This window comes from Anolis sagrei, chromosome X (genome assembly GCF_037176765.1).
Source record: "Anolis sagrei isolate rAnoSag1 chromosome X, rAnoSag1.mat, whole genome shotgun sequence".
NCBI lineage: Eukaryota > Metazoa > Chordata > Lepidosauria > Squamata > Dactyloidae > Anolis > Anolis sagrei.
In genome coordinates, this window is record NC_090034.1 from 25207588 (window position 1) to 25231488 (window position 23901).

General features: G+C 40.9%; 1 protein-coding gene across 1 annotated transcript in view; it reads left to right on the forward strand.

The window, feature by feature from the left end:
- Window positions 1-23901, forward strand: part of XYLT1 (xylosyltransferase 1) — a 184772-nt gene that overhangs the window by 134780 nt on the left and 26091 nt on the right. The window contains exons 6-10 of the mRNA XM_060786323.2: window positions 2440-2520; window positions 11635-11851; window positions 18289-18465; window positions 20556-20818; window positions 22902-23097. Coding sequence (XP_060642306.2) covers window positions 2440-2520; window positions 11635-11851; window positions 18289-18465; window positions 20556-20818; window positions 22902-23097 — 934 coding nt within the window. The remainder of the gene's footprint in view (window positions 1-2439; window positions 2521-11634; window positions 11852-18288; window positions 18466-20555; window positions 20819-22901; window positions 23098-23901) is intronic.

A 23901-nucleotide genomic window follows, 5' to 3' on the forward strand; every position in this document is an offset into this window, starting at 1 on the left:
TTCAACAATATCTTCTAGGTTGCGGTGATTCAAGTAGGGCATCCTTCTTTCTGCAGCCATAGTCTTCCATTGTTGTTTCTGTACTTACTCAGGCTGGGTCTACATTGCCATATAATCCAGTTTCTGAATCCATATTATCTGCGCAGAACTGAATTATATGAGTTTACACTATCATATAATCCAATTCAAAGCAGATCACCTGGATTCAGAAACTGAATTAGATGAGGACTCAACCTTCTCTTTGAAAGGGATTTGATCTTACATAGAGGTGAGGGGTTAAACTTTGTATTTGGGGAGATAGGGTGGTATATAAATAAAGTATTATTATTATACCCATTATTATACATCAAATTAAGGGAAGGCAGCAGGGAATTATTACTATTATTGTATCGTCGAAGGCTTTCATGGCCAGCAAACCATTATTATTATTATTATTATTATTATTATTATTATTCCCATTATAATAATATAATAATAATACATCTAATTAAGGGAAGAAACAGGGAATTATTACTATTACATTGCTAAAGGCTTTTGTGCCTGGCAAACCATTGTTGTTGTTGTTGTTGTTGTTGTTGTTGTTGTTATTATTATTATACATAGCTTTCCTCTCTTCATTGATATGTACAATATATTGATATATTATATACAATATAATAATATATAGAAATAACATTTTAATGTCACAGTGCTAGTATATTATATATAATATTAATAATGTTGTAATCAATATATTGTATATACTACAACTTATGATATAATACAACATATTATATAATACTAATAGTATAATTTGCTGGTAGTGTATTACATATATTGTTTTACAATAATATAGCACAATATAATAATAAATAATAATAATATGATAATTGTATATTATATATTACATATAATATTAATAGTAATATTGCAATATGATGTGTTATTATTTTTAATTTAGATGTGGATTTATTTTTGGGATTTGCGGGGTTGGTTATTTTTGTCTTTGTTTAGCTTCTCACGGCATTGAATATTGGCTGATATCTTTTGTAATCCATCCTGAGTCCCCTCAGTGAGCTAGGGCAGGATATAAATAAAGTTTTATTTAGTTTAATAACCTCAGAGATCTATAGAAAATGTCGAGAGCCTTCTCTCTCATTTCTCAGTGATCCCATATGAGTTATCACCTCATTGGCACAGAAGCCATTAGAGGGGGTTGATACTTTTCTCCTTAGTGTTGCTAACAGTGTTGATGTAGACAGGAAGGAAAAGGTATTGATTTTAGGTTCTAGAGGGATAGAACAAACAGGGAGGAAAAGCAGAGAGTCTTCTGGCACCTTAAACACTAACAGATTTATTATGGCCAAGCTTTCATGGTTGCCTCGATAAATCTGTAGGTTTTAATGTGCCACAAGGTTCTCCTTTGTGTGGGCTGATTTTAAGACTTTCTTAAGCTTGCTTCTTTTCCTATTGCCTCTTCCAAGGGATTGAACAGATACAATGGCTTTTAAACTTGTGCCTCCTTCACATTTATTTTATTTGGTTTTGTTCTTCTGCTTTGCACAATGGTCTACTTTATTTATCTTCTGCCCTGTCTCCCTGAGGGGACTTAGGGCAGATTACAGTACACATATATGGCAAACATTTAATGCCATTATACGATTAACAGAGACAGACAGTACATTAAGAGAAGTAAAGGCTTCCAATTTTTTCCCATCTCCAGCATCTGGAGGCTATGCTCGACTCCAGCCACGGGGGGTGTGCTGTCGCTCCATTTTCCATACTGAGGAGTTTTGTTGTCCTTAGACGTTCTCCCAATTGAATTGCTGGCATGTCTGCATGGGCACTTTTTATTACCTCCCTGCAAAAGCAGTACCTATTTATCTACTCACATTGCTGTTTTCGAACTGCTAGGTGAGCAGAAGCTGGGCTGACGATTGGGAGCTTACCCCAACCTGGGCTTTAACTGTCAACCTTTCGGTCAGCAAGGTTTTCTGCAGCTGGTGGTTCAACCTATTGTGCTAAAGCTCAACCCAAGGCTGTAGATCCGGGAACAGGTCCATTCCAGGCTAGATGAACTACAGAAGCTAATCTATTTCTTCCTTGTAAATATAAAATACTCTATTAAAGCTCTTATGTTGAATATGAAAATAATATTACAAGAGAAACATCATCAAGATGTGATGCATGTATTTGAAGAAATCGCTAACAGTTGTAAAGTACAGTCGGTTTCAAATGTTTAAAAGCAATGCTTGGAAAGATTAGCCGTTTACAAGAAACGTTGTCCCAGAGGACGCCTGACTGTATTTACTCAGTCTTCAAGGAGGCTCTTTCCATGTCCCCATACAGTCGGTGTAACTATGTCTTTCACTGATATAGCTGTTCATTCATGTATTTTTGAGAATTTGTTCATGATATACATATAGCCTATGTATTTTAAATGGTCCCATTGTTTTACAGGACAAATGATCAACTTGTTGCATTCCTGTCCCGATATCGAGATATGAACTTCTTGAAGTCACATGGAAGAGATAATGCAAGGTAATGGAGTTTCCTCTGTGTCTTGACAGGATGGTTAAAACCATGGTGTTTCATTCTTCCAACCATCGTTTGTTGTGTTTTCAAACTGTATGCTAAGTTACCTGGGCCGTGTATTCTCTCTGTCTTTCATATAAAATATGTCAGTAATGCAACCAAATAATGATAGTGAGTTTTTCAAACTATGTATCATGACATGATAGCATGTCACCTGCAGAGGAGGGTCAGTGTGGCACGCAAATGTCCTGAGAAACCTCAAAGTCTATGTGAAATAAGCAACCAATTACACTGTGCAACAAAATTAGGGGGAAAATCTGTTCCAGGTTTGAATGTATTATTTCCTGTTTAATTGTGCGGCCCTTAATTTGAAACTAGTTGTTATACTTAATAAACTTTGTTTTCGTGGCAATAAACTAAGTATAATTGGTTGAGACTCTTGGAGACATTCATTGAAAAACTAGAGCAAAATGTGCTATAGCAGGATGTCCCACCAAAACAAAGTTTTTGCAGTTTAATAAACTTTTCCTCTGTTTTTTTAAATAATAGAACCAAATGGCATGTATAACCCTGGGACAAAAATCGTGTTATATAGCATAATATATTATAATAATATATACTTATAATATAATACAATAATAAATATAATTATAATATAATAATGTAACATAATGTGCTGCAGGATGTCCTTCCTGCAGGAATGAAGTTTTTGCAGTTTTGCAGTTGTTTTTATGATAGAACCAATTAGGAAATGACATTTATAACCGCGGGGGGGGGGGGGGATCATGTTACATAGCTTTATATGTATATTTTATTTATCTCTGTGTGTGTGTAAGCACGCAAGGATGGGTCAAAAAGTTTTGCCTTCTGTGTCATAAAAACATTATGAATAAACATATAACAGCAGAAGTTGCTCCAGATCATAGCCTGAACTGTCCTCTACACAAAACTACAGTTCAACATAGTCACCATTAATTTGGACACATTTGCACCATCATTTAACCCAGGCATCAAAACCATTTTGGAAAAATTCTGGGTTTTTCTTCATGACCCATTATTTTAAAGCTGTTTGAATGTCATTTGGGTCATTGAATCTGAAACCACGTAGGCTGACTTTCAGAGGTCCAAACAGGTAAAAGTCAGAAGGGGACAAATCATAAACAATCTTCAAGTGATGATGGGAGTTCCTTAGGTGCGCAACCTTCTTTTGCCAGAAATTCAATTCAATTCTTTTAGCTTCCAATTCATGGTTCTAATCAGTCAATCGAAAAAAGAAAGGACTATATCAGTAGAGTAAAGTTACCTCTATCATACCATGCATAGATAGTCCAGTAGCTGAGAAAGAAATAAAAGTTAGAGCAATGGAGGCATTACTTTTTGACCCACCCTTGTGTGTGTGTTAACTCACACACACACAAATACACATACATACATAAAAGGTTTACATGAGCTATGTTATGTCACCATACAATTTTTTATTTTTACAATTTACATATATGCACCCGTATCTCTTATAAGGGGTTGGTGGAACCTAGATTTGCTAGTAAAACAGAATTACTGTGTCGCAAAATGAAACCTATCTAAAAAGGGTGTTTAAAAAGTTCTAGTGTAGACATTTCAGCCTCTGGGTTGTTGTAGGTTTTTCCGGGCTATATGGCCATGTTCTGGAGGCAATTTTTCTCCTGACATTTCGCCTGCATCTATGGCAAGCATCCTCAGAGGTAGCGAGGTCTGAGGATGCTTGCCATAGATGCAGGCGAAACGTCAGGAGAAAAAATTGCCTCCATATAACCCGGAAAAACCTACAACAACCCAGTGATTCCGGCCATGAAAGCCTTCAACAATACATTTCAGCCTCTGTTTAAAGGCCTGCAGCCCAGTACTTTCTGAGGCAGCCCTTTCTATTGTCCAGCACAGTGGTTCCCAAACTTTGATCCTTCAGGTGTTTTGGACTTCAGCGCCCAGAATTCCTGACTATTGTCCAGGCTGGCTGGTGCTTTTATAATAACAGACGTTCTTTGCAACATTTAGGGGGAATCTCTTTTCTTCCAAGCTGAAATATCAAAATCGGTGTAGGCATCCAGCAGCTATGAAAGTGAGTGTCTCTACTGGTCTGACAAGGCATGCTTCTATGAAAAGAAAGACTGTTTGTTGTGTTTGCATCTGGAAAACTACTGATGCAACAACACTGGACTCCTGTTAGCAAACCAAAAGGTGGAAACCAAAAGATAAATAGAGTTGAATGGAATCTTTGTAAGTATTTTATTATAGTCAGTACAGTATCCTCTTTTAGAGACAGAATTAAGCCACCCTGAAAAAGCCCCTTCTTTCCCCCATGACTTTAGCCAGGTCTAAAGAGACTCGGCAGTGTCCTTGCACAGCGACAGAAGCAGCCTTTTCCATTCACATGCTGGAAAAAAACTGAACCGTACTTATTTTTTGGTACTGAAAGCGCCTCTGCTCTCCAAAATAGATGGCTTTTCAAGCCTTATGCTAAAAGTAAACACTGACAAATGGTTTGTTAGTAAATACGCCCAACAAATCAGTTGCTTGTTAATTTTTAGGAAGACAAGAGAGGGTTGCCATTTAGACTTTGTAATTTCGGAATGTCATTTAGCAGAGCGTTATAATGATTAATGTTAGCCGCTGAATATTTAATCTCCAATGGGTAGAAGAGATTTCATTGCTCTTGTTCTCCCATTTTTCATTTCAGGGTACTTCTCAAGAGTGGAATTTCAGGGTTTTCTTTCCCTTTTTTTATTATCAGCCTTTGCCAAGTTTCAGTGAGCCATAATGAGTCCCATGGGTGATATTGTGAAGTTAGAACTGGGAATTAGGCAATTCCCAGAAGAGCCATTTGACTGTCTTTCAAGCTTTGAATTCAAGGGATATTTCTCCCCAGCAAAGCGCCTTTTCTCGTGAGTTCCTTTTTTCCAAGAAGGGAGGCAAAGGCCATCAGTGGGCAAGACCAAATTCAAAAGCTGCCAGTTATACATTTTGGAGAGAGAGAGATTAAGAGGGTTCTGTCTGTGCATTTATGGAAAGCATTCTCCCATCCTCGTGACACTTTCCTTCCTCATTTGTGCCTCCCTAAAAAGTTTATCCTCACTGCAGTTAAGTTTTTTAAAATAAGCATCACCTTTAACTGGGATGGGTCTGGGGCCAAAGATTCCATCAGGTTGAACGGCAGCCTCCAGCATTCCTCACCACTGGCTGTGCCTGCGTCTACACTGCCATCTCATCCAGTGTTTGTTGGAAATAGTAGTCTTCCAAGCCTTCACTATTTGTATGTTAATGTATATATTTGCTAAACTGTATTGTATGAACACAGTTTTCCCTCACTTATCACGGGTGTTACGTTCCAGGACCACCCGCGAAAAGTGAAAATCCGTGAAGTAGGGACGTTATATATATTTTAATATTTATACATTATTTTAGTAGTTATACACTAGTTAAAGTCTTTATAACCCCTCCCCACACCCTTATACACTAAATAACCCCTTTCTTTTACCTTATAAATGAAATCTTTCAGTCACTTTAGTTGAGCAGCAACTTTTAGAAAGCGCTCCACTTCCATCGGGCATATATAAGAAGTTTTCATGCACACAAGTGCAGTCTAGTTCTCACGCCTCCTTGCCTGCCCCTGTTTCGAGTCCACCCAATAAACACCTCCGGAGCCACTTCCGGGGCCACAGTAATGCAGTAGGCCGCACTTTGTGAGCAGCAGGCCTTCACCGCCATGCCTCAGGCCTGTATACCCGGCCTGTATACCAGCCTCAGAAAGGAAAAACCGCAAAACAGCGAGTCCGCGAAAAATGAACCGCGAAGTAGCAAGGGATTACTTATATTGGTGTGCCGGTTTGACCAAGACTCCATTTTGTTATCAGTATGCTTTTGGACTTCAATGTTAGCAGTTCACTTTAGACCTCAGTGGAGGAGGATGCAGTATGCTTTTGGACTTCAATGGAAGCAGATGTCCTTTGAACTCATGCAGGAACAGTTTACTATATGTCCCTTTTGAGAAGCAGTGAGTACAGTTACACAGTTCAGACTTCTTTACTTGTTTGTTTACAGTATTTGTATTCTGCCCTTCTCATCCCGAAGGGGACTCAGGACGGATCACAATGCACACATACACAGCAAACATTCAATACCATTTTTAGACATACAAGACAAGCAGAGAAAGGTATTCTGCATTTTCCAACTTTGGCATCTGGAGCTTATGCTCTATTCTGGCCACAGGGGTGTGCTGTCACTTCATCCACTATGACGCCGAGCTCTTTTGATCTATTTCTTCCTTGTTCTTTGATCGCCAGTATTTTTATGGTGTTGTAAAATACCTCCCTGCTTTAAGCAGGGCCTAAGTTCTCTACTCACATCTCAGCTGTTTTCAAACTGCTTAGGTGGACAGTAAGTTAGGCCTAACAGTCAGGTGCTCAATCAAGTTCGGGTTTCAAACTTGCCACCTTCAGATTGGCAGTGACCAATTGCTGCTGCCTATTGACCAGCTGTGATACAGCCCAGCTTTCATAAGATGTATAATTAAAGATTTTGGACTATGGACTATTGATTAAGAATGATGCCCTGTTTCTCAGCACAGAGAAACTACATCCTATCTATAAATGTGTCTGTATACTGAATTAATACAGGATGTTTGTGAGTAAACAAGATATGTTACTTTTTAAAGAAGACTTTGTTTTTTGTCTCTGAGTGCATATTTTTAAACCAAGAGGTTTTGTGGGAGAGTCTATGTTTTGGGCAACTGCAACTGTAATTTCAACTTCAAAGAAACATTTTTAAAACTCTGCTAGCTAAGTATGTTTTTTATGCAGTGGCGTGTCTTTGTCCCTGGCAGTTCAAATACAAGGTTTATCAGTTTAACAGCTAAGATACATGTGTGCCATTACATGAATGCTTGTGAACACCACTTTTTCAAAAGGTTGACTTCTAACAAGGTCATACCTTTCCTTGACTTGTAGTTTTCAAAAGGTGGTATCCAGATGTTCATGGAGATTCACATTTGCCAAAAGGATATGACATCATTTTTCTTTTCAAAAGATTATGAATGCCATTTTTCCAAAGGTGTTAGCATTAGCCTGGTGTGTCCACAAAATTGCACACAGGCTAATGAGTTTTAACCCAAAGTAAGACAATAGATCCAGCTTAGCCCCGGATTAAGACAACACCTGGAAAGGTCTGGGTGACCTCTCCCAACGATTTCATGTATATGGTAAGAACCTTGGGAGACAAAACAGAGCCCTGAAGGATCCCACATGCCATCAGCCAGGGGTCTAACGGGACATAGTTTTTTAAAGTATGGGTCAAAACCCCAAATGGGGTCACCATAATTGTATGTTGGGGTTGCCTTCCCATTTGTTCCCTGTGTGCAGGTCTCTCTGCTTTCCTTCCTCGTGTGCCCCTCTCCCTGCATTCCCGTCTCTTTCTGTCTTCCCTGCGCAGTCATCCCTCTGTGCTTTCCCTTGTCTCACACACTCACGACTCTTTCTCCCTCTCTCTCAGCCTTCCTTTTTTCTCACACACACATGTGTGTCTCTCCTCTTTGGTTTAGATATGGGCTTGTAGAAGTTGGTCAGAGTTCAGTTTTTTAAATCCTTATTAATTTCAGTCAGTCTAATTTAAATATAACCAATGCAGATGCAGTCCAGTGGTGCCATAAAATGTGAAACTGTGGACAGCTGATGCACTTACCACATGCTTTCCTTAAAAATAATCTATGGAAATAGCACATTTAAAGTTAATATTTATCCCAGAGGTCCCCCCTGCCCCCAATAATAGAAATAAGTGATTGAACTTTCTTGCGCATGAATATTTAATTTGAGAGAGAATTGCATAAATATTGTATTTGGAGATTCTAGAATACCACATTAAAATTGCAAGACATTTCCATTATCTCTTTGTAATAGAATGTGAAATTAGAAGCTCGTCTATGGATTTTTTTTCCAAATCTCATTGTCTTATTTCACTTTTGTCTTCTTGACATAGTAAAGGAGCATCACAGTTTCCGCGTCTGGGTTTCATTTTTTTTCTTCATTTAATTAGATCTGTGACGTGGTTCAGTTTCTTTTCCCAGCTCTGTGGTATTTAAAAGGAATTGTAATCAAGGATAGAGTTCCTAATTTATCAAAAGTCATGGTTTCATGTGAACCAAGGAGGCTTTGCAGAAATATTGAGTGCAGACGACCAGCTGCCTCTGTTTACCAGTCTGTCTTTTCCAATGCCAGTCTCATCCCTGAATTTTAAGGATGCCTTTATGCAGATTGGAAGCCTCAGTTATGAGTTTTGCTCTTTTTCTGGTTTCAGATCTTTAGTCTGTGGAGAATATATTTTTGTGTTGAGGATGGATGCCAGCTCTACCATTAGTTAGAATGAGGGAACCACTTTAGGTGGCAGATGCTAGGGATGGAGTCACCTCAGGTGTGGGTAAAAACACTGTTTGGTTCAGTTGTCAATGTGGATGCAATTAAAAGGAGGCACCATATTGACTTCTATTTCTCCATACATACTACGTTTATGCGTGGATCCGTCTTCAGCCATTTCCCTTAGCCAATCCAGCTTCTTTGGCTTGGCCCAGTGGCTGCAACAGCAAGGGCCCAGTCGTCACAGTTTTTCATCCATAACGAAAAACTGATGTGGCAGCTGATATCAGCTCTTCCTCCCCTATTTGGCTTCACAATTGAATCTTTTTTATTTTCCTCTATTTTTCTTGATTTTTTTATTAATGGGACTGACTGGGAGTTGGGAACGTGCGAGACGAGTGGGTGGGGTGCACACGTTTGGGGGCTTGGAGAGTTACCCCTTTCCTTCTTTTTCTTCCCTTCCTCTCCTTCTAAAAGATAATAATAATTATTAATAATAGTAATCCCAGTAAAGAAAAAGAGAAGTGTACCTCTCCTCTAGAGTACAAAGTAGAAATAGCTTTAATGGAGTATTAAACCTGAAGCAGAAAGGAGTTTGAAGCGTGCCACTCCAGGAAGGGCCTGCAGTAGAGAAAAGAGAGGGTTTTGTTAAGGAAGCTCAGGGAGGGTAGCTACAAGTTATCGTTTTTCCTTCCCTGGTCCTCCTTAAAATGCCTTGGAAAGCTGCATGCATGTTGCAGGGAGAGAGAGTATGCACACCTGCCTGCAACGTCTGTTTCCTCTAGAGTAGAAACAGCTTTAAGGAAGCATCAAACCCGGACTTCTTAACAGAAAGAAGAGAAAGACCACAAAAAGGGTGGTATGTTAACTCTGATGCTTTTAATCCAGGTCTTAAAGAAGGATATAAGGATAAACAATGCCTAAAATGATAGGAACAAAAGCCTGGGAAGCCCCACCCACCCATAATGGGCCGAATAGGGTGCATTCTTAACCCTATTGCTAATACCCAGGCTCTCTTGAAAGGAAAAAAAGGAAAGGATCACAGGAACAGAAAGGGGAGCCTCTGCCAATGGGCCGGATGTAGCCATATTTTTCAGCTGCGGACTGAAAACGACTATCCGGTTATCTGCCCATTTTCAGGAGGCACACAAAAACAGTTATGGGAATCTACCAGAATCCAGACAGCAGAAATGGATTGAGGTTCAACCGAAATGCATAAGCCTAATACATTTATACATAAAATGAATGGACCCATGCAGAATTCAGGTGGCTCCCTGAATGTAGGAAACACCTAGGTCTTTGGATGTGCGTACACTATACCTCCCATCATCCATGGTAAATTCCAACCTCACCAGTACTTAGAGTTGATCATAATGGGTCCAGATCCATCGTCAGTGGAATCCACAGTGCTCTCTCAGTTTTGGTATACTGCAACTCCCATCATCCTTTCCATACACTACCAGTATTTTAAATTGGCCATGATGGGTCTATGTGCCAAGTTTGGTGCAGTTCTGCTGTTAGCGGAAGTCACAGGGTTCTCTAGATGTAGGAGCCATCTTGGAAATTGAATACAAACATAGATTGATAGATAAAATCATACAAATACACACATATTTTCACTTTTATTATAGACTAGCTTGGGTATCCGACAATGCCCAGGTTATTTGAAAAAGTCATTTTATTAAGTTTTACAAAGGGTACCATTAAGAAAATGCATAAGATTATGGGTGAAATACAACTCACATAATGCCAGGTTAACACACACACCCCAAACTCCATCAGTACTTAAAGCTAGTCATGTCAAGCATGTGTGGCAAGATTGCTCTAGATGCATCATCAGTAGGGTTCAGTGTGCGCTCTGGCTGCAGGGTGAACTACAACTCTCACCATGGTGGGTCAGTCCCCTCAAACCCCTCCAGTAGGTTCAGTTGGTCATGGGCATTCTGTGTATCAAGTTTGGTCCAGGTCTGTTGTCAGTGGGGGGGGGGGGGTTGAACTGCAACTCCTGGAAATCGAGATCAATTCCCCCCAAAACCACTCCAGTATGTTCAGTTGGTCATGGGGTTCTGTGTGTCAAATGTGGTCCAGGTCCATTGTCCGTGGGGGTCACAGTGTTCTGTCTTGATGCAGAGTAAACTACAACTTCCATCATGTTGACTCAGTCCCCCATATCCTTCCAGTATATTCAATTGCTGATCAATGTTGCTCTGTTTGCGGTGCACCATAGAAAAGAGTAGGAAAGGGTTATGGGAGAGGCAGTAGACAGTATCATGCACATTCCACACCAATGGAGAGAGTAAGGAACACTGAAATGTCTGTGGTGGAGGAAACACATAAAGTCTAGGATGAAATTGTCTCCATATGAAAGCATTCACTTGGGTGGTGGGCAATATTGTGTTTGTGGAGGACATTGACAGGGGCTGGTGGCTCTTGTACATGTTCATGGTGCTCTCTATAACCTGCAATGTTATATTAAGTAGGGCCTTTTTTGGCTCTTCATTGGTGGGGATCATAGTTGTTTGTGGAAGTGGGAGCCTGTTTGTGGAAGTGGGAATCCTGGTAATATACATAGATATAACCTTTCATTTTTATTGTGGAGATGGAGATGGTGGGGGTGGACTTCTGCCCACTTTAGTTGAACAATGTTGTTGTTAGATTGCTCTCCTCCCAGTCTGATTCCCTTATAGTCAACCATGATAATATAATAACCACGTCTGTTTTAATGCTTCTTTTTCTTTCCTAGGTTCATTAGAAAACAAGGTCTGGACAGGCTTTTCCTGGAGTGCGACACCCACATGTGGCGCCTTGGAGACCGGAAGATCCCAGAAGGCATCACTGTTGATGGTGGTTCAGATTGGTTTCTGCTGAACAGGAAATTTGTGGAATATGTCACATTTTCGAACGACGACTTGGTGACAAAGATGAAACGGTTCTACTCGTATACTTTGCTTCCGGCTGAAGTGAGTAAATCTGCAATCCCTCATTCACTCCTCTGCAAAGGAATGTCATGATGGTCTTTTGCAAATGCCTGGATTGCACCTCCCGGGTGCCCAATATCATAAGAGACACCTTGCTTTGTTATTTGTTGGCGCGTCTTCTATCTCAAATATATTAGTCTCCTTACATGATGCAAAATCATTGTTCCCATGTGAACCTTGGTAAGATTTGGTCAAATGCCGCTCTCATTGAAGTCCAAACAATGTGTTACACCGAATCACTGTTATTTCAAGCACTTAAGCCACTAAATGACTCAACTAAGACTTTGGACACATTGTGAAAAGATATGACTCACTAGAAAAGGCAACAATGCTGGATAGTAAAATTGCCCCAATTGCTTCCACAGTGGCCACCCTGTCATAAGTAATTTTCAACACCTTAAAATGTTATTTTATTCCATTTCCAGTGAGGCAGAGTATATAACTTTACAGAGGAAGAAGGTAGACACACAGACTATATCGCTACATTGGCTACACAAATAAACAAAAAGAGGGAAACATTCACATACACTCTTAAAACTCATTCATCGTTTATTCGTCCTCCATGCATACATTACCATCCCTTCTTCCGTCTCCTGGAGAAGAGAACCAAACATAGGCCAGATTGGGTTCCCTGCAAATCAGCCATTCTGCTAATACATCATCTGTCTCTTGGAGAAAGTGGCGGGTGACCAGACTCTGCTGTCTGCCACACTTTTGGATCGTAAAAGGGTCTCCTATATAACATTTTTTTCTTGCTGCTGTTGATTCAAGAAGTTGTAAATGACTGACTGTTTTTTTTGCAGCTAAATCATGCTGACTCTATCAGTTCTAAACAGATGTTTTTCTTCCTTCTTAACATGAGGAACCATTGTCTTTGACTATGTAAACATGTTGTTTTCCACCAAGAGTTAGTCATTGTCTCTGATCATGTCAGCAGTTCAACAGTTTAGCAGTTCATAAATTCTTCATCTCCTTTTGTAGTTTTCCATACCGACGTTCTTCTTATGATGGTGTCTTTATTCTTTGTCAAACTCCATCCCTACATCTTTCATTCAATTTCATTCAGTCCACAACCCAGGAGGAAGCCAAGAAACGGAACGTGATGCCAATAGCCCTCTTCTTCTCATCTTCCCCATCAACTGTTATCTCAAGAGACACTGTTTCTACATTTGGAGTTCTATCAATCTTCCAAGGTGCACAGCCCTGTGTCCACAGCCCCCTAATCAAGTCATTTAAGCATTTGGCCAATGCATTTTGTTTGTAGCCTGGAAGTCAGGTGTCTATTGTTTGCTGCACCAACAACAGAAGCAAATGTGTCTTGCTCTCATCAGCTTTACTAGTGTCATATATATTTTGTATTCAATGCCTTTAGAAGTTACCCAGGGGCACCACCTGTATCATTTTCACAGAATATAGCCTTCCTTTTATGATGCTTTTTCTCCAGGTAAACATGAATGGCTTTTCTTCCAGCTCTGATAGCCTTTTCCTGCCCTGTCTTTGCAGAGGCATTTTGTGTCAGTGAAAGGACACAGGGCAAGGGGCATTTGAGTAGCCCCCTCTCCATCCCGTTCACACACAGGCACATGCAACGCACATTCCCTGGTTGCTCTAGCCTGAAAAACATTGTATGCCTTGATGGCTTTAACTAGATGATTCAAGCATAAAATCCATATTCACTGGGCTGTCATTTAACATTAAAAGTGGGGAGCAAGGGGATTGTCGGGGGGGGGGGGGAGTGGAGAGGTCAGCCAGACTAATGCTAGTTGGAGTATTTATAGATCTTCCTGTACTATATAAGCAAAGAAGCCATTGCTCTTTAGGATGCCGGATTGCTCTAGTTTGCTTTTGCTACTTAATTTGATTGTGTTTGAAGTCTCCCACCCTCCAACATTCTTTGTTGTTCATGGTGTATTATTATTATTATTATTATTATTATTATTATTATTATTTATACTTATCTTTCTGTCTCCAAAAAAGAAGCTCAAAGTGGCCTACAGTAAAAATAGAATTAAATATTAACAGTATTAAAAAAACAAACAGTTAAAATCCTATTTGTTACAGGTCTGTCCTCTGAAGGTTCCTACACACATCCTGCTTGTCCCTTAGTAAGTTCAGGATTGCCTACATAGCTGTTCTCATTCCTTTTCCTCCTCTTAAACTCTCAATAACCATCTGAGGCTGCTTCCCCCATAGGAACCTGTTTGAGCTCTCCAAGAGAAACTGAGCCTTCTCTCTGTGCCATTATCTTCCGAGACAGATTTGATAGGAACATAGGAGAAGGCTTGCTATTCACAACGAACCCTGTAAGAATGATGCCTTCCTGAGATCTAGATAATCTTGTTGCCATTATGAGATGCCCTCTGTTTTGTTTGTAGTGTTCCCTTACTAAAATTGGATTCCCACATTCACAGATTTGACATTCAGGGATTTGATTACTCGCAAGTTTTCCACTGTCCCTCCAATGCTTGGGGCCAGTCCTTGCAGGGAAGAACCTGGAATGGTTGGAGAGTCAAGCCAAGCAACTGCTATCTGTCTCCTCCCCCTTCGCCACCTGACATCCCGCATCTCCCCCTGCAACCAGAGCTGTCACGTGAGGGCTTCATCTTAAACTCCACAGAAATCTGGGAGGGTGGCTGGGGAAATGGGAGAGGGGGCTGTGACCTTTCCTCCCTCTCTTCCAAAACTTGCAGTGAGGGCAGGTAACTACAGTAGAGCTCTGAGAGTGCAGCATTTTTCTGAAGAAGCAGAGAGTGTTTGAGGATCAGATAATTCATAGGGAGACCAAGATGTTTGTCTATAAAGCTATTATCCTCTCAACCTTGTTAAACACCTGCAAAATGTGGACCATCTACATCCATCACTCTCAACTTCTGGAATGATTCCAACAATGCTGCCTCTGAAAAATTGTGCAAATCTCTTGGGAAGACAGGCAGACAAATGGCAGCATCCTGGAAGAAGAAGCTAAGACCACCAGCACTGAAGCAATGATCCTCCACCATCAACTCCACTGGACTGAAGGCCACGTTGTCCAAATGCCCAAAGATCACCGTCTCCCAAAGCAATTACTCTGCTCTCAGCTCAAAGATGGAAAATGTAATGTTGGTGGACAGGAAAAGAGATTGAAAGATGGGCTTAAAGCCAACCTTAAAAACTGTGGCATAGATACCAAGAGAGAACTGGGAAGCCCTGGCCCTCAAGTGCCTAACTGGAGGTCAGTTGTTACCAACAGTGCTGTAGTTTCTGAAGAGGAACCAATGGGTGGCAAAAGGGAGAAATGTGTCAAGAAGAAGAAGGAGGAGCATTAAGCCAAGCCTTTTCGAACCACCTTCCACCTGCAAATCAATGTCACCACTGCGGAACAACATGTAGATCAAGAATGGGATCCTACAGTCACCTATGGACCCACCGCCAAGATCCTACACTTGGAAGGCAATCAGACTCAGCCACAAGTGACAGCCTATGATGACAATAGTGGTGGTGATGCCCCATTTTCTCCCTGGCTCTTCACTGCCTTAAGAGGGTTCAGTAGGTATTCACAGATGTTCCACATTTGTGAGCTTTCTCCAACCCTAAACCTTGCCAGTGTGGAGGCCCGGCTGTACAGACATATGCCACCTTTTCTCCAGTGGTTGCAAAGTAGCCTACTCTCCTCTCTTCCTTTCTGATTTATCTTCAGAACAACACTGTGATGATGTAGGACAGGTTGAGAGATAATTCACACATGGAATTTCATGACCATGTGAGGACTTAAATTTGGATTTCCAGAGCTGCGGTATGGTGTTCTCTATAGGACATTCCAGAAATAAAAGAGGTCTGTTTGAGTTTCCCATCAATGCTCAGCGGTGCACCCAAGAATGAGCTGGTCACAGCTTTCCGCTCTCTGGTGACAAGTATTTCTACGGCACTGTTATGTATTCATTCATTTATTTAAATGCTAGTTTGGGTACCTAGCGTTGCCTGGGTTGTTTTTTAAGTATTTTTTTTTACTTGTACAAAGTGCCTAAGGTTGTGGTGAACTACAACTCACATCATGCCAGGGTAACCCCAAAAAACTCCATCAGTACTTAAAGTTTGTTGTGTTGGGCAAGTTTGCTCTAGATGCATCATCGTTGGGGATCAGTGAGCTCTCTGGCTGTAGGGTAAGTTACAATCCCCACTATCGTGAGTCAGTCCCATCAAACCCTTCCAGTAGGCTGAGTTAGTCAAGAGGGTTCTGTGTGCCAAATTTGGTCGAGGTCCATCATCAGTGGAGGTTGCCGGTAATCAAATTTCAGCATATTTGGTATGTATGCCAAGTTTGGTCCAGAGCCATCAGTGTTAGGGTTCATAGTGCTCTCTGGATGTAGGTGAGCTTCAACTCCCCCAAATCAAGATGAATTTTCCCCAAAGATCTCTGTGTGTCAAGTTTGGTCCACTTTGTGGAGTTCAGAGTTCTCTTAAATTGCAGGTGAACTATACATCCCAGTACCTATAACTTCTCTAAATCATGATGAATTTCCCCAAACCTCTGTAGTATGTTCAGTTGCTGATCAATTCCTCTGTTTGCTTTGTGCCATAGAAAAGAATAGGAAAGGGTTAAGGGAGAGGCAGTGGGCAGGGTCATGCAAATTCCACACCAATGGAGAGAGTAAGAAACACTGGGATGCCTGTGGTGGAGGAAATGCATAAAATCTAGGATGAAATTGTCCCTGTATGAAAGCCTTCACTTGGGTGGTGGACAGTATGGTGTTTGTGGAGGACATTGCATATGTTCTTGCATATGTTCATAGCACTCAGTACAACCTGCAGTGTCATTGGAGGGAGGGCCTTTGATGTCCCCTGAGTAGTGGGAGCTATAGCTGTTTGTGAAGGCAGGAGCTTGTCTGTGTAAGTGGACACCCCCACCTCATACACACATACAATTTTTCACTTTTATTATGTAGATAGATAGATAGAAATATATCCAACAATCTTAGGACAGTGTTCAATTTAAATAACAAAAACAATATAAATTGTGAAATGGGGGAAAAGTAATTTATAGTCTGAAAATGCTATCTAACAGATTAAACCTCTGCAACCACACATGGAGGAATTACTGGTTAATAGTGGCCTAGATAGTGGCTATACCTCTGCTTGCCACTTTAGGACAACTCCTTACCATTGGATTATGGGCTTTCAATGGGTACAATAGACTTTAGACTGCAGATGAGAGATAGCACATTTTCCTCCGCATTCCACAATTGCTCTTTAACCAGAAGACCCAGCTCTTCATGATTCTATCTAACACAATTCTGTCTAACTAATTAAAACCTCTAAAACCACACATATGTGGAAACTGGATGAAACTATTGATGCCAGCCATCCTTTTTATGCGTGTGCATTTGCTTTCTATGCATGGAAAGTTGTCTGTGCAAATATGTGCCTTCCTTTGTCCCTCTCTTTTCCACAATGCTTTCCCTCTTTGGGGCCATATGTAATTTGCCGCCCTTCCAAGAATGCCCCAGGGTGACGCTTGTCGGTGTCCATTATGCAGGGTTTACATAACAGCTGAAATTGGAGTGATATAATGAGAAAGCCCCGACTGGAATTCCTCGCCGCCTTGAATTGGCAGATAAAGACTTAACCATTTTGGAAATAATTGCAGGAGACAGATTGTCCTTCTGTTGCCTTGGGGGCGAGCTGCGCGTTTCAGTGTGAGGTCATTTTCAGCTTCCAGCGCATTGCAACTTCCAAGTAAATCTGCAACGGTTTGGGTAGGAAGCAGAGCATTGGCTTGTACAGTTTTGTGCGTGTGGAGTAGTGTGTTTTTTGTTTGCAGGCTCTGTTAGCGTTCTCCTATCAATACATTCTGGAAAGATTGGGCCCAAACTGTGCCTCCCACTGGGAACTTTATCAACAGGAAAGAGACCCTTGGCCATAGAGAAGCCTTGAAAGCAAAACAGTGTGCAGCCGAATTAAGCGCTGCTGCGTCCTCCTTCTCCTCCCGTTGGATTCTTTTCAATGTGATAATTGTATAGCCGCTTTCTTTCTCCAAATATCTGACGTGAAATAGTCATCCCAGGCTGTTATAGCATTTTCTTTATTTTCCTTTAGGGAAAAAAACTGAAAAATTCTGTCTGTGAAAACATAATCAAAGCATAAGAGTTTTTTTATTAGAGACCCCAATGAACTATATTAATTAAATCTTCAAAACAACAGCGAGGGAAGCAACTAGGCAGGTCAGTTTTAAAATACATAACCCCAGCAGGAGTCTAAAAAATAGATTAAAGACATGGCAGATTTTTTAAAAAGTCTTTGAGATCCTACTAAAATGGAAAGATAATTGTGCTTCAAGACCATTTTGCCATAACAACCTCTCTCCTGTTCAGCTCTGTGTGTGCCCTGAGTCTTTCTAATCCATCTAAATTTGGTTGAGTTTATGTGTGTGTGTCTTTTCACAGTCTTTCTTCCACACTGTCCTGGAGAACAGCCCTCATTGTGACTCCATGGTGGACAACAACCTGCGCATCACAAACTGGAACCGCAAGCTGGGGTGCAAATGTCAGTACAAGAACATTGTGGACTGGTGTGGCTGTTCTCCAAACGACTTCAAGCCGTCCGATTTCCACCGATTCCAGGTATGGGGTTGCAAAAGGGAGCCTTGCAGAGTATAGCCGGGTCAAACACCCCGCCCTTCTTCCTTTTGGGCAGGGAAGGGCGGGATAATATTGCATGAAATGAATAAATAAATAAATAAATAAATAAATAAAACAACTCTTTGGTGAAGTTGCACACCTGGATTGGCTTGGCAGGAACCACTGCAAGCAGCCTTTTATCAAGTATAATAATATAATATAGCTATATTCCTCTCTATCTCCCTGAGGGGACTCAGAGCGGATTACAGAACACATACATACCAAACATTCAATGCCATTATACAATTAACAAAGACAGACAGTACATAGACAGAGGCAAGGTTTTTTTTTTACATTTCTGGCATCTGGAGGCTGTGCTTGGCTTGGCCATGGGGAGGTGGTGTTGTTCCATTTTCCATGCAGAGGAGCCTGTTGTCCATGGACGCCTTCCTGATTAAATTGCCGACATTTCTTCAGGGGCGCCTTTTACCTCCCCGCCAAACCAGTACCTATTGATCTACTCAAATTGCTGTTTTCAAACTGCTAGGTAAGCAGAAGCTAGGGCTGGTGGTGGGAGCTCACCTCGACCCCTAGCTTGAACTGCCAACCTTCTGGATGTAGACATCTTATGATAATGTGGCATGTCTCATTAAGAACCACATCCACTGTTTTAACATGGTGAGATGTATTCCACATCACATGTGTATTCAGCAGCAGAGCAGCCAAGTGTAAGGGCAGCTGTCTTCACTGTGCCTGGTTGTGATCCCCAGGTTGTGCCAGTTAGCTTTCATATGATATTATTTCCAGCACCCACTTTTTGCCTGATATTTAATCAGTGCTTCTTGTAAGTCAGAGCACGGTCTAGAGTGATTCCCAGGTGTTTTGGTGTGCTGCAGTACTCCAGTAGGATTCCCTCCTAGATAATCCTCAGAGCTTGAGATGCTTGTCTGTTCTTAAGGGGGAAAGCACACATCTGCATTTTAGATGTATTAGGATTCAGCTGGATTTCCCTGTAATAAACAGTAAGAGTACCTAAAGCTTTGGAGCGCTTCTGTTTAACCATTTCAAAGCTCCCTGCTTGAGCAGTAATGGCACAATCATCAGCATAGATGGTGAGACTCAATGATGAAATAGTCATTGGAAAACTAGAGCAAAATGTGCTATAGAAGGATGTCCTTCTCACAAAAAACAAAGTTTATGAAGTTTAATACACTTTTACAATGTTTTCATGATAGAACCAATTAGGAAATGACATGCAAAACGCAAGAACAAAAATCATGTTACATAGTTATAGCACTGTAATGGCATTTCAACTGTCATTACTCCATCTTATGAAAATTTGGGTGTTTGTGAGGCTCGTTGTTTCACTTTGCTGTTGTCCTGGCAGACGTTATGGCCCACTCAGTCTGACATCAATGCTAAGAAAGATTCTAGAACAGAACATTGGACAGAAACATCTACAAACACTTAGAAAAGGATGCCATGTTCACTAGAAGTCAAAAAGGGTTTCTGAAAAACAAGTCAAAAACTCACCTCTTTTTTGAGAGAGCAACAACAAGCTTGGCAGATAAAGGGAGTGCTGTGGTCGTGGCATATCTTGTTATCAATAAGGCCTTCGACAAATTCTCTTATGATCTTTCAAAGAAGCTAGTACAATGTGAACTAAACAATGCTACTGTGAGCAACTGAACCCAAAGGGTGCTGATTATTATTGTTATCATTATTATGTTTATTTATACCCTGCTTTGTCTCTCCCGAAGGAGACTCAAAGCGGCTTACAATTAAAAGTATGACCACACCCTTTAAAATATACAAATATGTATAAATTAAAACAGAATTAAGTATAACAGTATTAAAAATTCACAGTTAAAATGCATTAAAACATATGCAAAGCTAAAAATCACAGCCAATCAATGGTTCCGGGAAAGAAGGGGCGACAGAATTCTGTCCTGGGCCCAGTGTTGTTCAACATGAATTGGGTGACAGAGTGGAGGGTATGCTTATTAAATTTCCAGATGACACCATGATAGTCATGTTTGAAAGATATCACATTTTTAAAATAGGCAGGTTATATTTATTTATTGTTCTTACAGCAAACAGCAAGACCAACCTTCTTTGCACGCAAATTTGAGGCGGTGGTGAATCAAGAAATAATTGGCCAGTTGGATTCCTACTTGTACGGCAATTATCCCTCTGGGATGCCGGGCCTGCGATCCTACTGGGAGAATGCCTATGATGAACCAGATGGCATCCACAGCATTAGCGATGTTGCGCTGACCATGTACCACTCGTTTTCCCGTTTGGGCCTCAGGAGAGCAACAACCTCATTCCATACTAATGGCGACAACAGCTGCCGGTACGTTTATTAGTTGCTTCAATATTGTTGTTGTTGTTGTTGTTGTTGTTATTACCCATTAATCTCTCCCTTCTTATTCCAGTGATTTCTCTCCCCCTTTTTAATACTAATAGAGAAAGATTTACATGTTCAAGTCTGCTTCTGGTTCAAGCCTTTGTCTCAAAACCATTAGGCTTGAGCGCGGATCCATTTTTAGCCATTTCCTTTGGCCAGTTCGGCTTCTCTGGCTTAGCCCGTTGGCCTCAACAGCAAGGGCCCAGCCATCACAGTTTTTTGTCTGTAACGGGACCACCTGGCAGCCAATCATGGCTCCTTGTCCCCAGTTTGGCATGGCAGTTGATTCTTTATGATTTTTCTTTATTTTTCTTTATTTTCCTTCTTTTTTATTAGTGAGATGGGTGAGTGGGTTGTGTGCACATATTTGGGAACTTGGAGAGTTACCATTTTAGCTTCTTGTTCTCCTTCCCTTCCTCTCCTTCAGAAAATGCTTCTGATAATAATAATTATTAGTAATAGTAATCCCAGAAACCAAAAGAGAAGACTTATTCTCAGAAAACTGCCAGTTACCTCTCCACTGAAGTAGAAAGTAGAAACAGCTTTAAGGAAGCATTAAACCCAAAGCAGAAAGGAGATTGGGCTTTTTAAAGGAAGCCCAGGGAGGATAGCTCTAGGTTGTCACTCTTCTTTACCTGGGGTTCCTTAAAATGCCTTAGAAAACTGCGTGCGTGCTGCAGGGAGAGAGAGTGTGCACACCTGCCTGCAACACCTGTCTCCTCTGGAATAGAAACAGCTTTAACGAAGCATTAAACCCAGTCTCCTCTACAAATAGAAGGATCGCAGAAAGAGTGTTATCTTAACTCTGATACTTTAAATCCAGGCCTTAAAGAAGGATATATGAACAAAACAACAGGAAGGGGAGTCTGGGAAGTCATCCCTCCCTATAATGGGCTGGATAAGGAGCTTTCTTAACCCCATTACTGAAACCCAGGCTCCCTTGAAGGGAAAAAAGGAAAGGGGTCCCAGGAACAGAAAGGGGGGCCTCATAAGTTCACCATTGCCACCAATGGGCCAGATCTAGCTGTATTTTCAGGTGAGGACCTAAAAAGGCTATCCGGCTATCCGCCCGTTTTTGGGAGGCACACGAAAACGGATATGAGGGTCTACCAGAATCCAGCCAGCAGAAATGGATAGAGGTTCAGCTGAAATGCACAAGCCTAGTAACCATTCTACTACACTCCGTTTTCTTCAAATTACACTTCTCTGTCCTGGCATGCAGGAAAGAAGCACATTTGTAATAAACTCTTTGCAGAATCCAAACAGAAGCCACAGCTCTTAATGTTGCTCGTGTTATTTTCATCTTGTTATTCTGCCTTTCTTCCTGAAACCTCAAAATGGTGTGCATGGCTCTCCTCTTACCTGCTTCATCCCTGCAGTCCTGTGAAGTTGCTCATGCTGAAAGGGAATGAGGGGACCGATATCTACCGAATGATCAAACGATCATTCTTTCTGCAATGTACTTCTAGGACATTAAGTCATGGCTTTGCACGAAAGAGGAGGTGGCTCGCCGCCTTGAAGCACACTGATGCCAGACGTGTTGTTGCTAATGTGACAAGCAGAGATGGTTGTCAGGGTTTAGTTTTAGCAGTGTCTGATAATGCAGGTGTGATGCTGATATACTTGCCCTGCCTTCTCCCTCTTTCAATTTAGTTTCTTTTCCTTATTCCATTCTCTTGCAATGGCTCTCCATATCATCTTGCACATCTCCAAGCAGCCATTCGGGAAGAAATAGATACAAGCCATTACCTCGAGCCTTTTCCAGCTTGTAATTATTTCAGCAGAAGCCTCAATTTCAGCTTCATTTGGGAAAATAAGGAGTTTTCCTTTCCAGACTTATATTTCTTTTCTTATTTTAATGAACTTCTGACAAGAGCCCTTGAGTTGGCCAGTACATTTTCCAAAGGAGCCAGGACCTGTCCCTGGTTCAATGGAATTTAGGGTCACTTTATGAGTAAAAATACCTATTTCCTCCTTTGTTAACTCTTTGAGCAGTTCATCAACCTCTTCCCAATCTGTGTTTTTCCAGGTACTACCCAGTGGGGCACCCCATTTCCATTCACCTCTACTTCCTTGCTGACCATTTCCAGGGTTTCCTCATCCGGCATCATGCCACCAACCTTGCTGCCAGTCGGCTTGAGACCCTAGAGACATGGGTGATGCCCAAGAAAGTGTTCAAAATTGCAAGCCCACCAAGTGATTTTGGAAGACTGCAGTTCACAGAGGTAAGTTCTACCATATTAGGATGATCACACGATGCAACATGATTTTGGTTCCTGGGTTAGGTGTCATTTCCTAACTGGTTCTATCATAAAAACATGGGGAAAGTTTATTAAACTGGCAAAACTTTGATTTTATGGGAGGGACACCCTGCTATAGCACATTTTGCTCCAGTTTTTCACATCATTGAGTCTCAAGCAATTCAACAGAGTTTGTGGCAACCAAGAAATATAGTTTCTGAAAGATAACAACTACTTTCAAAGTAAGGATTGCACAATTAAACAGGAAATAACCGTTTCAAACCTGGAATAGAATATGTTTCAAATTTTGTTACATAGTGTTTGCTATGATCTCCATTTTTGGAAAATGGAAACCACAATAACCTTTTGAAGATTTTATGATCTTTGGAAGGACATGACCTTGTTAGAAGTCATAACCTTTTTGAAAATGATGCCATAACCTTTTGGGAAAATGACATTCAGGCAAGGCAATTAAAGTTTCAGTTATTTGACTGAACCTATTATCTCTGATCTGTAAGGAACAGAGATATACCAATACACACAGAGAGAGAGCAGAGTTTCAGAAGTGTTCTTTCTAGTTGCCCAAAAGCATCTACTCTCCCTTAAAATATATTTGCCTTTACATCATGCTCTCAAGAGACAAAAATAACATAGTTGGTTTACTCACAAGCTTCATGTATTCAGCATACAGGGACTTTGCTTTGTCCAGTTACAAATAAGATTTGAAATTGTTTCTCTGTAGATAACACAGGGCATCTTTCTCATAATCAACAGTCCATAATCTAAAAC